This window comes from Plectropomus leopardus, chromosome 15 (assembly GCF_026936395.1).
Source record: "Plectropomus leopardus strain MGB_pleo_1.0 chromosome 15, ASM2693639v1, whole genome shotgun sequence".
Taxonomy (NCBI): domain Eukaryota; kingdom Metazoa; phylum Chordata; class Actinopteri; order Perciformes; family Serranidae; genus Plectropomus; species Plectropomus leopardus.
Window position 1 is genome coordinate 29,693,485 of NC_142190.1, and position 12,970 is coordinate 29,706,454.

Genomic DNA, 12,970 nt, shown 5'->3' on the forward strand with positions numbered 1-12,970 from the left:
CCATTAAGCATATTTTATTTTTGCGCAGTTTGAGGGTTAATGGAAACCTGCCTATTGTCTGTGATGTTATGGTCAAAGTGGGTCACACCTCTAACTTCCTGTGTTCCACAGTTAGCACTCAGGCTGCCCATTACATCCTGTCAACGCTGAAATCTGCTTCTCTTTTTGCGTCAAGTTAGTGCAATTATTTTTAAAAACACCACAAATCACTGAATTCAATTTAAATATAAAATCTACTTTTATTAAACAGCAATAATGGCACTGTTTTGATAAAATAAATAGACAAACTCAGCCATGGGTGAACACGATGAGTAATCATGTAAACTAAAGACAAACGGAGCTGTTGTATGATGTAGTCAACCAGTCAAGTTGCAGTTTATATAAATAAAAGGTGAAATTTGTCATAAATACCATATAAATTATTTCGGTCACAGCATTTAAATTTGAATTTGATTTTTTTTTTTTTTTTTTAAAAAGTGACATTCACAAGAATGGGACACAAGGTCACACTGATCTTGACCCACCAAATTCTAATCAGTTTTTTGTTGTGTTGAAGTGGACGTTTGAAGAGATTCCCTCGCGGGGTTACTGAAAAACTGCGTTCATGAGGATCGGATGAACAAACAAAGAACATAATGTCTCCGGCATCTTGACTGTTTGGGCCAAAACTTTCACACAAAAGCTTCATCCTAACCAATTAAAACGTGCACTGCAGACAAAAAAACACACCAGCCTCAAATTATTACCTCCAGGTGTTGAATTATTCACTGCTCTTCATGTTTTTTTACATTTGGACAAATAAAACTGTTTGGACTGTTCCTGAGGAAAACAGTGAAATCAACATTATAAACTGTATTATCACTCCTACACCACACTGTTCACACAGCAAAATAACAACAAAGACTATACTTGAGTTTACATTTACCTTCCAAAGTGTGTATCTGTGAGTACAGTGCATTTAAATCTACCTTCTACCTTCCTTCTTTCTACCTTTCAATGTGTTATTAGCTCTGACAGTCATTACACTGTCTAAATACATGAAGTCATCAAGTGAAAGTGATACTTCTTCATGAGGTCAGTGTCAGGCCACCTCTCGCCCAATGAAACCTAAAAAAACTATACAACAAGCGGGTGACTGCGGTCATTTCAGCTTCTTAACCGGCAAAATGCAATGATGCCCCGTCACTTATTCTTCTGTCTCGTCCTAAGTTTGAAAGATAGACTGAATAAGCAAAAGATATATTTTGAGAAGAAACCGCTGAAAAGTTTTCAAAGACCTCTGGTCCGCTGCTATCTGCTGTTTACATGTTTCCCTGACTGTCTGTGATGTCGCACAGACACACCAGCAAGACAACACACACGCACACACACACACACATAAGCTGACAGACAGGCAGACTCGTGTGCTGCAGCGGTGTGTTCACTGGCAGTGGGAATTCAATCTGTTGCAATACTTAGCGGTTTTACCCATGTTTATAAAACCTGCATGCATGCGCTAATTTTGGTGGTAGAGCGGTATAATGTGCACAGGGTTCAAAGGTAAACAGTAAACAAACACTAAAGTCGGATGTTCACGGTTCATACTTTATACAGCTAAAAAAAATTCTTTAACAGCTGCTGACATCCCAGTAAAATGTCCTTCCTTCCACTGAGTCAAACCAGTGTACGTGTGTGTGTGTGTGTGTGTGTGTGTGTGTGTGTGTGTGTGTGTGTGTGTGTGTGTGTGTGTGTGTGTGTGTGTGTGTGTGTGTGTGTGTGTGTGTGTGTGTGTGTGTGTGTCAGAGTGTGTGTTATCTGCGGATCCACAGCCACACGTTGAGCAGGCAGGCGGAGAAGAGCAGCGAGAACAGGACGACTTCAGTGTTCCTCCGCTCAGTGTTGTGCCGCTCAAGTGCTGCCAGCCGGCGACTCATCTTCATCACCTACATGGTTAAAAATACGGAGACAGATGGAGACAGCCAGACGGCGTGACAGACAGGGAGACAGAGACAGGAGACGTGACAGTGAACAAATACAGCAAAAAAAAAGAAAGAAAAAAGGAGCCCACAGGCTTTTTGACAGCCTACCTGTCTCCTGAGGATAATAAACTCAACCGCAGCTCCTCCCTCTTCCTCTGGACTCCAGTTCTCCATCGTCCTGAACACACACAGGGAGAGAGGGAGGAATGAATGAGACACAGAGAAAGAAAGAAAGAAAGAAAGAAAGAACGGACAAACGAACGACCCAACGAAAGAAAGAAAGGAAGAAAGTAAGAAGGGACGAACAAACGAACAAACAAACCAGGCCAAAGTTTTGATTTTACTAAAGCAACTTAACAAATTACCCCCAAATTAGCAAAACATTAGTAAAAAGTTACAAGAAAATTAACTGATAATAGAAACTTAAGTTAAGAAAGAAAAAAGTTTAAGTTAAAAAAAGAAAGACCTCAAGAAAGTGCTAAAAAAAATCTGACATGAGGTTTAAATACTTGTGAAAGACATCTGAAAGCAGCACAAGAAACTGACGTAGATCCAGGTGTTAGTTTGAAAATACACAAATCAAAGAGCATTTTGCGTAACATGTCACCTTTAATAAATCCCTCATCTCTGCTGGCTGTTACGGTGTTACTCTACTTAAATACACTTGTTTTACAGCAGATGTTACGAGTGGATGCACTTGTCATAGAGTCAACAAGTTATGGCAAGACAAGAACTTTCCACCAAGATTTCACACCAACATCACCCAGCAGATGTTAAAGCTGCAGTGCAGAGGTCACTCCAAAAATGAAGAGAAAAACTTGATTTTCCAAGAGTTTGGTTGAATACATTCTGGCACAAACGCGAGGTTAGTTTGGACAAACATTTCCTTTCAGTCACCTTTTGCTGCTGTGCTCCACGTGTGCCGAAGCAGGGACTTCAGTCGCAACTCTTGCTGGCGGCGGCCTCTCTTGGCTGGGAAATCTTTACTCCAGTAGGAGAGAGAAAGAGACACTGCAGCCTTCCTCTGGGTTTCCGACAACATGTAAACCAGCTGGAACCATGCACAGATTTAGCGGCTATAGCGAGGAGCGATGTTAGCCGAGAGCAAAGCAGTGAGCAAGGCCGAAAACTAGCGGCATCGAGTGAAGACGCAGCAGTCGTTGAAGCAGTAATGGGTTAATATAGCAGGCGGGCTCACAAAATGTATCCTCTACAAACGTCAGTTGACACCACCGAGCAGGGCTGAACGATGTATTTTTCTAAACAAGCTTTAAATGATTCAATAAGAGTGTTAGTGTTTTCCTATATGCAGGAGGAAATTTGAGGGGAGACGTCATCCTCCTTGTCACCAAAATGACCAAAATGCGTCCCCTTTGATAACATGCCATCCCCTTCAGTCCCAAGGTCAGACCCAGACCTATAATTGATACACTTCTGAGAATTATTCAATTTGAGCAAGCTTTTCTATTTTAACCAGCACAGCCCTGTAGCACTTAACCCTTTGATAATTTGGCCATTTGGCTGGATTTCTGTCAAAAACTTGGGAAGAGGGTAATGTGTGACGGAGGAAGAAATGACTCAAAAATTAGCAAGAAATTAGTACAAAGTGCAGGAAAATTGCTTCAGAATTTGTAAAAAGAAAAAAAAATCCCTAACTTTTTTTTTCCCATAAAAATGAAAAGAACGGTCTCATGCGATAATTTAGCAACAAAAGTGAGGGTCTCACTGAAGTCAGACCTGTATTTCTGGCTGACTGTCTGCAGGAGGCGCTGTGAGGCCTTGAGGCCCAGCTGCTTGGCCGTCTGCAGCATGGACTGAGGAGACAGGAGGCTGAGGGGGGTGGCAGGGAGAGCCTGGGCCCGAGGGTCAGTGGCCTGCGTGGGAGGAGAAGGAGAGGAGGCCTGCTGGAGTGGACGGCGTGAACCTCGACTACAGCCGGCACGCAGAAGTGAGGTGAGGCGGAGAGGGGGAGAGCAGGGAGATAACACCAGAGGATGACGTTAAAGACAAGAGACAAGGGACAGAATAAGAGTAGGGAGGGATCAGAGGGTGGAGGGGCAGGATGGAAAAGAGGAAGAGGGAAGTAAAAGGAAAGGTGGAGAAAGCAATAGAAAGGAGAGGGTTGAAATTGGGAAACAGAGAAAAGGGGCGAAAATCACTATTAGGGAGGTATCAGCAAATATCTTACAGGACAAAAGACTGTTGCCCATCAGCCGTTGCAGCTGCTTCAGAGTTCAAAATGAGTTTTGAAATTTAAGACAAAGTGTAGATGATCCAAAACACAGCCAAAGACATGAAGGAGGACACACACTAAACCTGTTTTTCAGTCCCTTTATTTGATGACTTTCAGTTTCAGAATTGACCCCTTCAACACATTTCTGCTCCCAGTTAGGGCTGGGTATCATTTGAACTAGGGTTGGGCTGGTGTGAAAAAAATTCAGACCGATTTGATATTAACCCTTAGGGCCTGCTTCAAAATTACACACACTCATATTGCTCTGTTTACAAAATGCGCTTTTTCAAAATCAAGCTTTAAAAAATATTTTACATTGATGAGATTTTCTACTTTCAGTTTTTTTTTTTAAATTATCATTAAATTATATCATTTATTTCCAGAACTTTAATCCTTTAAATGCCAGGTTTTTGTCATGATGCCATTATGTTTTTAGATTAAAGAAAACTAAAAAAAATAAAATATATTAAATATAATAATCACAGCCTGGGATATGTCAATGATTTAAGGCAACATTGATTGTGACAGTGAATCTAGTGGAAAAAAGCATTTTCTCCATATGCCAAATATGTTTTTTAAAAAAAAGACATGATCAGCTGGAAAATAGCAAAAAAAACAAATTCCAATGCAAAAGCCCAGAATGATATCCAGGAATAATACAGTGTATGTTTTTATGCTTTGGTTGTGGGATAAATAACTGAAGTTTCAGTGGTTCATTTTTTGCACTTAACAGCATGATTGTAACAATTTTGTTTGCACGGGGTGTTTTGGACTCACTGTAGGGGCTGAGCTGGATATTCCAAGATTAAAAAAAAAATACACAATCTTGCCAAAATGTAGCCATATGCATGAACACAGCCAAAATTAAAATGAAAGAAATAAACAAGCAAAACAAAACAAAAACGAAAAATGAAAAGTGCGTTAAGTGCATCAAACGCTCCCTCAGCGTTAAGCCAAACACTGGACTGGAATTTACTGAATTTTACTAGATGCCCCACATGATTCAGCAGTCAATCCTGAGTGGGACATAATAACGCTGTGGTCCAACAGAAAGCGAGTGTCTAACTATCACGTAGCACCGCAAAAGACTGGAGCTCTATGTCCACGCTGACTTTACCAAAAATGCACTTCTGTCTCATCATGTAAACGAACTAAGTAGCTATCAGCTGTGCTCTTGAGATCAGACTGGAGACATAAACACTTAAAGATTGGTGAGTCACCTACTTGCTCTCTTCCCTGTTTTAATCTTACTTTTTAAATCAGAAAACACACATTTATATTGTGAGATTTCGTTGAAATTACATACAGGATAACAATCAGGCGATGGAAATTCACCTCAGCAGAAACTTTCAGCTACCTGGCAATCCCCCTCCAGCCAGCAAACATCGTGTTTAGATTTTTGTAGTGAAAAAGTAGGTTTTATGTACTGATTCCTCATTTCAACTTTGTGAATCAACAGGTCCTCTTCCACTATGGCGTTTTCAAAGCCAGCGACAGGAATAAACACAGCATCCAATAAAAGTTCAGCTCACAACAGCACTTGCAGCCAGTTAGGACAGCTTTTTGTCAGCTCAAAATCTGAAATGTTGCCATATTGGTGCGATTTTACTCTTTTTTAACAGTCTAACTCTGTCATCTCCTCACATCACCCCAAAAAGTAAACAAACATGCGCTGTTGCATGTTGCCAACACCGGTCGCATTGGCTCGGAAGTAAATTACAAATGACCAGTATGACAATAGTTGTTCCACTAGTAAGTTTAAAAGCACGATATACCGTATATTTACCATCCTATCATGTTGCTTATTACTAATGCAATTTGAGTTGCATTAGTAATGCATACATAGCAAAAAAAAAAATTTGTTCTAAAACCAGAACTTTGATACGTGATTAAAATTGAGATTGGTGGTGGTAAAGCTGAGATTCACCAACATGATACAAAGTGTATTACCAGTCAAAAATCAGTAAGTACATACAAAAATTAGAAAAAAAGCTTTGGGGGTCTGAGCAGGTCTACTGGCGTCTAATCGCTCGAGCAGCCTCATTTCAATAAACTCACAGCTGACATCTACACAGTCTATGAATTAGAGAGTGCATGCAGTTCTTTTCTTGCATAGTCACAACAATAATGTTATCTAAAGTAAAAAAAAAATAAAATCAAAAAATCATAAAATTCTTGGTACCATGGACTACTGCTGATACAAAGTGCATGTGTAAGCTCAGAGTACTCACGAGCTGGATGGGTGTCTGGGCACTGCCAGTGCCTGTTTCAGCTGGGTCGGCGTGCCAGGTGGCGTCCTGCCGAAGCTTTGGTCACTGTAAGATCTCCGTATGGGACTCTGTTGTACAGGAAGAGACATATCAGTAGATTGTAGACATAGCTCAGATATGGTTGTAATCAAAAGCTGCGTTTCCATCTAAAGCTTTCAGTATAGTACCTTTGGACACAAAAGTAACCCCTTCAAACGGGTACCGAGACCCTAGAAATGCCTTTCCACGGCAGACAGTATTTTTACATGGGCAGGGTTGTTGTCTCTCACTGCTCAGTCTAGCAGCACTTGCTGTATTTCCTTGTTCACCAGTGATACAGAGTGAAGTCTGCACCCGTTTATTATCCACAGAACGGGGCTGCATGGCAGCATTTTTAGAACAAAAAAGAGCAGGCTGAAGTGAGAGTTTCTCTCGATGGGATGTTTATAAAAAGCGGGTTCATGCACTGACTCTTTGTTCTGACAAGTTTTTTTGCAAGTTCGTTGCAGTTCACCCAGTCTGTTCAATTCATATACATTTGTTAAAAGCTTAAAGATCCACTCATTACTAAAAGTGTATGTCATCCGAAAAAGACAATAAAAACATATAAAGTGGTCAGACTTGTCTAATTGAAATTGAGGGTGTGTTGATGGACTCGTGTTGTCAACTTATGAATTGAGTAACATCACAAATAAATGCTCCACCTTAAAAATTGCCGGCAGTAGACACAGTGATTTAAATTAGTTTTTTATCACAGTCTACAGCTGCTGCAAAACATCCTTTTATTTTGTTATTGGTAACTAATGTATGAAAAACTTGTCAAGGTTTGAACAGTGGTTAAAGAGTACTGATTCTCTACTGACCAATAAACGGACTGCAGTGTTTCTAGCTCCAGCTTTTAGTACCGGATCAGTGTCATATGTACCCCTGACAGAGGGGTGACCAAAAATGGGGATGGTTCAAAAGGTACCATAGGTACCACCCACAACTTTTCACAATGAAAAATACTAAAAAATGTGAACAGAACTGAACTGAACCAAACCGACCTGCTGGTGGAAACGCACCAAAAAGGTTGGCTAGCACCTTGAACGTTAGCTCGCTGCCATTAGAGAGCGTGTGACTGTGTGAATGAGAGGCGAATTGTGATGTGCTCTGGATAAAAGCACTTTATACTGTAAATGCAGCCATTCCCCTTTTTCACTAAACAAATTAATTTTGTTGAAATAAAGACTTACATTTTCATTTTGCATTTGCCTAACTCAATGTGAAAACTCCTTAACCTGGAATCATTACACAAAAACTCATATGTAAAGGTGAGTAAAAAGTTGCTTGATATTCATGCATAGCTACCTGTAGCACATCTCTGTAGAAGACCTCTCCAGAGGGACCCTCCCAGCACGGCTCCACACCCAGGGGGCCGCAGATAGTTGGTTTGGACTGAGTGAATAGAGGTCTGGGGTTCATATCAGGTGCTTCTGTGGGTGACACAATAATAGACAAGTTTAAGAAACAAATAAAACATTGATATATTGTCACCTTTTCAGTTAGCAAACTGGTTGTTCCACCACTGCTGGGGATGGAAACTGCAATAAACTTACACTGGTACTCTTTGGTAACTGGAGGTAGCTACCGAGAGCGCCAGGTGAATACAAAAGTGCTATCCTCTTCCTGTTTTGGTTGTGCAATGGTTGATGCATTTTCTTTGTATTGTAAATGTGAATCGAGGCTTTGTTTTCCTGGGACATTGTACCAGGTGGAAGGTAGCATCGCATAGTTTAAGCGAGGCTTGAGGGGAACCAATCTGAACGCAAATTGTGTCATTACTCTACAGCTATTCCATTCTGTAATCAACATTTACTTCATAATGTTACGTTAAAGCAAAAGATGTGTCTATTTTCATGTTAACCCTTTGAAACCTGAGCAAATTTGCTGGATTTGTTTCAAAAACATAGGAAGAAGGCAATGAGTATCTCCACAAGAAATAGACAAAAATCAGCAAAAAAATAGTAAAAAATGACAAGAAAATTGACCTGATAATAGGAAACAAAAAAAGAAACATAAACGTGAACATAAACAAACAAGAAAATTATCTTAAGAAAATATTTTTAAAAATTAAAATGAAAAACATAGATTTTTTTTCGGTAACATAATTTAAAAACCGATAATCTGATAACATTTTATAATCCCCCACTGCTGATTTTCAGGCAATGTTCAGTCTGAGGTCAAGCACACAGCTGACAGGTACATGGTGTGTTTACATGACTCAACAAAAGTTCATATTTAGTGGATTTAGTGTGGACAGGGAGCGTCTGATGTTGGACACAATGCCAGCTGAAGGAAATTCTTTGTAATATGTATCTCAAATATCTTAAAATAGAAGGTAAAAGTAGGTAGAAGGTAGATTTATTGGTCATTTTTTAAACAAAAATAGCAGGATTATGCCCGTGAGTGTCTTGGCAAAACATATTTTATTTGGAATATAATGTATAATCAAGAGTAGCCAACTTTTCAAAAAAAATGTATTATATAATAAATTTACATACACTGATGATGTCAGTCCTTATGTGGCCACATGTTTTCATTTTTTAAGCTCAAAAAACAATATATACAGAGACAATATATATCTGGAGCCAAAAATTCTCCTATTTGCCCAGGACATTAATATCTTCCAGGACACATGGAGTGGAAACCCTGCTCTGCACACCACTTTCAAAATATTGAGAGAATTAAGAATCTACCTGTATACGTCAGCCTGTCAGGGACCTGCATGGTGTAAGCAGGTGGGGGCTCCTCTGTCCTCCTTTTCGCCTCCTCTCCCTCCTCCTCCCGCCACTGCGGCCCTGGACTAACACTCAGGCGTTCTGGGACACGCATGTTTTTGTTGATGGTCTCTATGAGCACTGGATCACGACCAGGGACCTGGGACATCTCGCTTGGGTACATAGTGAATGCCATCATCATGTGAAACACCTGTGCAAAATAAAATTTTTATTAGCTTTTCAGGAAATATTAAATATTTTTCACTTACATGGAAAAGTATCTCCCTCATGTGAGTTTTATGTTGTTTACATGTGCTTTTAGTAAATGAACAAGGAGCATCAGGAGAACACCATCTAAATTTAAAATTACAGTATGTTATTCCACCAGAGCTACTCTCTCTTAACGCCAGAAAACAGAGAAGAAAGTCACAAACTTGTGACGTCATCAAATTAAGTCTGGACCTCTTCCAAAGACAATGAAAGCGAGCCGGATTTTATGGACACACAGAATGTCTGTTTTCTTTTTTATACCTAAATTAGCTTGTTTATACTGTAGTGTTCCCTGTTATGAAACAGAAAATGTACCCTCATTCCCCTAGGCGCTCTCAGTATCTAGAACATCTTTCACTTTTCATTGCATTAATTTAGTGCGGTTACATGTGAATGAATAACATGTTCAAGGGGCTTATCCTGGTGATGATCATATTCAGGATGTGGTGCGAGAAATCAGGTTATTCATCATCTCTGTATACATCCCAGCGTCTTTCAGAGTACTCAGGATAAACAGGATACTCCAAAACCCCGATCATAAACAGATTAACTCTTTGAAACCTGGAGCAACATTCATTTTCTTCTTTCAGATGCCTTGCACAAGTATTTAAACCTATGAATCCTCAGTAAATTTGGGAGATTTCTTTCAAAAACATGGGGGAAAAGGCAATGAGAAACTTAAAATGCTCCACAAAATGATTTTTTAAAAAATATATATGGAAAGTGCCTTGGGGAAAAAAAGAAAAAAGCTAAGTAAAATATATTTATAAATGTAATAATTACTTTTTTTAAAAAAAATTATATTATATAATTATTCTAATCTTGTTTGCTGTGTTTTTTTTTGTTTGTTTTTTTACTTCGTTTCCTCCTTCTTTTTTTCCCTTAAAAAATTTGAGGTAATTTTCCTGTACTTTCTACTAATGTCTTGCTAATATTTGGGTCATTTCTTCTTTCGTTGCTCATTGCCTTCTTCCCATGTTTCTGCGAGAAATCAAGCCAATCTGCTCAAGTTACGAAGGGTTAATCGAGCTGATACAGACTTTATACTTGATGATATTAAAAGTCAGAGTTTTATCACTCTAGTTTTTAGAGCTGGGAGAGAGCTGTCCATGTTAATAATTATTTTTGGGTTGTCTTAGACTGTAGGAATAACATACATGAACTTTGAAAAAGATGTTGTTCCCCTTTTACCCTTTGCAACGTGTAATACCTCACTTTTTTGTGCTGCTTTTAGACACCATTCAAAAGTATATTAAACCTTTAAACTCTGAGCAAATTGGTGCTATTTTCTCCAAACTATATTTATAATTATTATGATTACATATTTAAAAGCATGTTATAGAAATATTAGAGGTTTTTTTAAAGCTCATTTTCCAGGTCATTTCCTTCTTGTTTTTATTTCTTTTTTTCCCATTTTTAAAACATTTTAATATATAATAATTACAATATTTATTATCATTATTATTAATATTAATAATTTCTATATTTAGAAAATTCGTTTTTTAAAGCTAGGGGAAAAACAAGCTAGAGAATAACTATATTTTTAATAATCATAACTACAAAAATGCTCAAAATGATAATTAACACAATATTATCATTTTAAGCACTTCTTTTACTTTGTTTTTATGTTTGTTTTGTCTGTGTTTTGTTTTGTTTGTACTAATTTTCAAGTAATTTTCTGTACTCCTTACTACTTTCTTGCTCATTTTGGAGTCATTTCTTCTGTCTTTGTAGACTGATTTCCTTCATTGTTTTTGAAAGCCAATTTGCTCAGGTTTCAAAAGGTTCAGACACAAAAAAGATTCCCAAAGCACATTACATAAGTAACTCTGTGAATGTTGATTCAAGCATCTCATCTCCTGTGTTGAAATAAATAGGATTGGACAGGGAGGAAGATTAGTCTGGTTGTAAACACAGTTCAATCAACTGTTTAACACACATTCAAGAGTCTGAGGGGACCATAAAAAAGGGACTGACACGACTTTACACATTTAGGATGTAGTTATAAATCCACAGACAGCTCTTTGTGCAGTAAATATGTATCACACGATCCCTCGATAGGGCCAAGAAATTTAAAACTGAACATTTCCATGAAATGACGTATCTGAATTTGAGGGGGTTTTTAAAATAAACTTTGTTAAACATGACCGGAAACATTTCTTATATACCACCAAAAAGCACAACTTATACACGACATGTCTGTAAAAAAAACAAGTATAACTGTTAAACTTCTCTTTAACTTTTCTTACTTTCGTAACACACGTTGTCGTTTTCGCTGAATAAAGCTAAGTCCTGTGACGCTGTTCTAATTCCCGCAACACCTTCGTTTACCTGCAGAGTAGCAGTTGATGCTACACAACTTAGCCGATAATTTTAGCTAATTTATCTGACGGTGTTTAGCAGCAACCTGTTGCGGTCGCTAGCTAACAGGAGGTCAAACTTTATGTCTCATGACACAACACAGGCAAGTAACGCTAACAAGTATAAATATGTTTCGAACTAAATAAGAGGCTAAATGACTCAATAAGTAGTGACAAACCTTAATAAGACTGGGTCACTGGGTCAAACTAGCTGGGAGAGTTTGCTGCGCTAACACTGCTCCACTTCTCAGCCGGTTATTTCTGTACTTCCAAGCTTTCCGGTCAGTATCCTTCAGATTAAGAGCGTCCTTCAGAATAAAAGCGTCATCGCGACAAATCTTCTTCTGTAGACTTCCATGGTTGTTGGCATCAATGTGTTCTCATATTACCGCCACCTACTGGATTGTGACAGTTTCATAGTCCAAAATATATATCAGCACAACGTTCACTAATCTTTTTTCGTTTTTCTTTTCTTTTATTCTTTTTATTCTTTTTTTTTTTTTTTTTTTTTACATTTTATCAAGTTTTGAAAAAAGTACATGCAGCGGATAAAGTGACAAGTAATAATCAAAATTTACAAATGATATTAATGAGACGTGTAGGTACAAACCAGACAGACAACAAAATAAAATAAAATAAAATAAAATAAAATAAAATAAAATAAAATAAAATAAAATAAACTGTACACAAGTATGAAGACACACACACACACCACACACACACACACACACACACACACACACAGACACACAGGGGTTACCTATTAAATCATAAAGTCTTAAGATTGGCATGAATTAATAGTTAAGGTTAGTTTTTTATTACATATTTTAAGTTTTATGTTGTTTAAAGATATGTTTCTGATTTTCAGATAGGAGGGCAAGTTCTTGAATGTAAAATGAATGTAAAATAATGAACAAATTAATTATATACTATTCACAAAAATTTGGATTTAAAAAAAATATATAATAGATATTAACAAATCATGTTCTTTGAGTGGAATGCTCTTGCGAAAATGTCTTTGGGGAGACAGAACTGAAAATCAGTCCAGAAAATCCATCTCATGTACGCACTGATTTTTTTTTTTTTTTTTTTTTTTTTTAATGTTGTCTAATGCTAAATAGTTTATTTGGCTTTTTATGGT

The 12,970-nt window shown here is 37.9% G+C and overlaps 1 protein-coding gene across 3 annotated transcripts; it reads right to left on the reverse strand.

Moving 5' to 3' along the window:
• Positions 1–214: 214 nt before the first annotated feature.
• LOC121953089 (transmembrane gamma-carboxyglutamic acid protein 3) lies at positions 215–12,341 on the reverse strand. 3 transcript variants are annotated; one of them, XM_042500032.2, is made up of 8 exons: positions 12,009–12,340; positions 9,179–9,410; positions 7,791–7,915; positions 6,423–6,529; positions 3,696–3,887; positions 2,856–2,939; positions 2,067–2,136; positions 215–1,922 (listed from the first exon to the last, which is right to left on the reverse strand). In XM_042500032.2, the coding sequence occupies exons 2-8, from the start codon at positions 9,399–9,401 to the stop codon at positions 1,791–1,793; spliced, it is 933 nt and encodes a 310-aa protein (XP_042355966.2). In that variant the 5' UTR covers positions 9,402–9,410; positions 12,009–12,340; the 3' UTR covers positions 215–1,790. The 3 variants fall into 3 exon arrangements, with proteins under 3 accessions (XP_042355966.2, XP_087944875.1, XP_087944876.1); XM_088088749.1 differs by lacking the exon at positions 12,009–12,340 and adding an exon at positions 11,719–11,970; XM_088088750.1 differs by lacking the exon at positions 2,856–2,939 and having other exon boundaries at positions 12,009–12,341.
• Positions 12,342–12,970: the final 629 nt, after the last annotated feature.

Excerpts from the sequence above, each read along its gene's own strand:
- LOC121953089 (XM_042500032.2), bottom strand. The coding sequence starts at position 9,401 with ATGATGATGGCATTCACTATGTACCCAAGCGAGATGTCCCAGGTCCCT. Across the intron at positions 7,916-9,178 it reads TGACAGGCTGACGTATACAG|AAGCACCTGATATGAACCCC; the intron begins GTAGATTCTTAA and ends TGTCACCCACAG. Across the intron at positions 2,940-3,695 it reads ACAGTCAGCCAGAAATACAG|ATTTCCCAGCCAAGAGAGGC; the intron begins GTCTGACTTCAG and ends ACTGGAGTAAAG.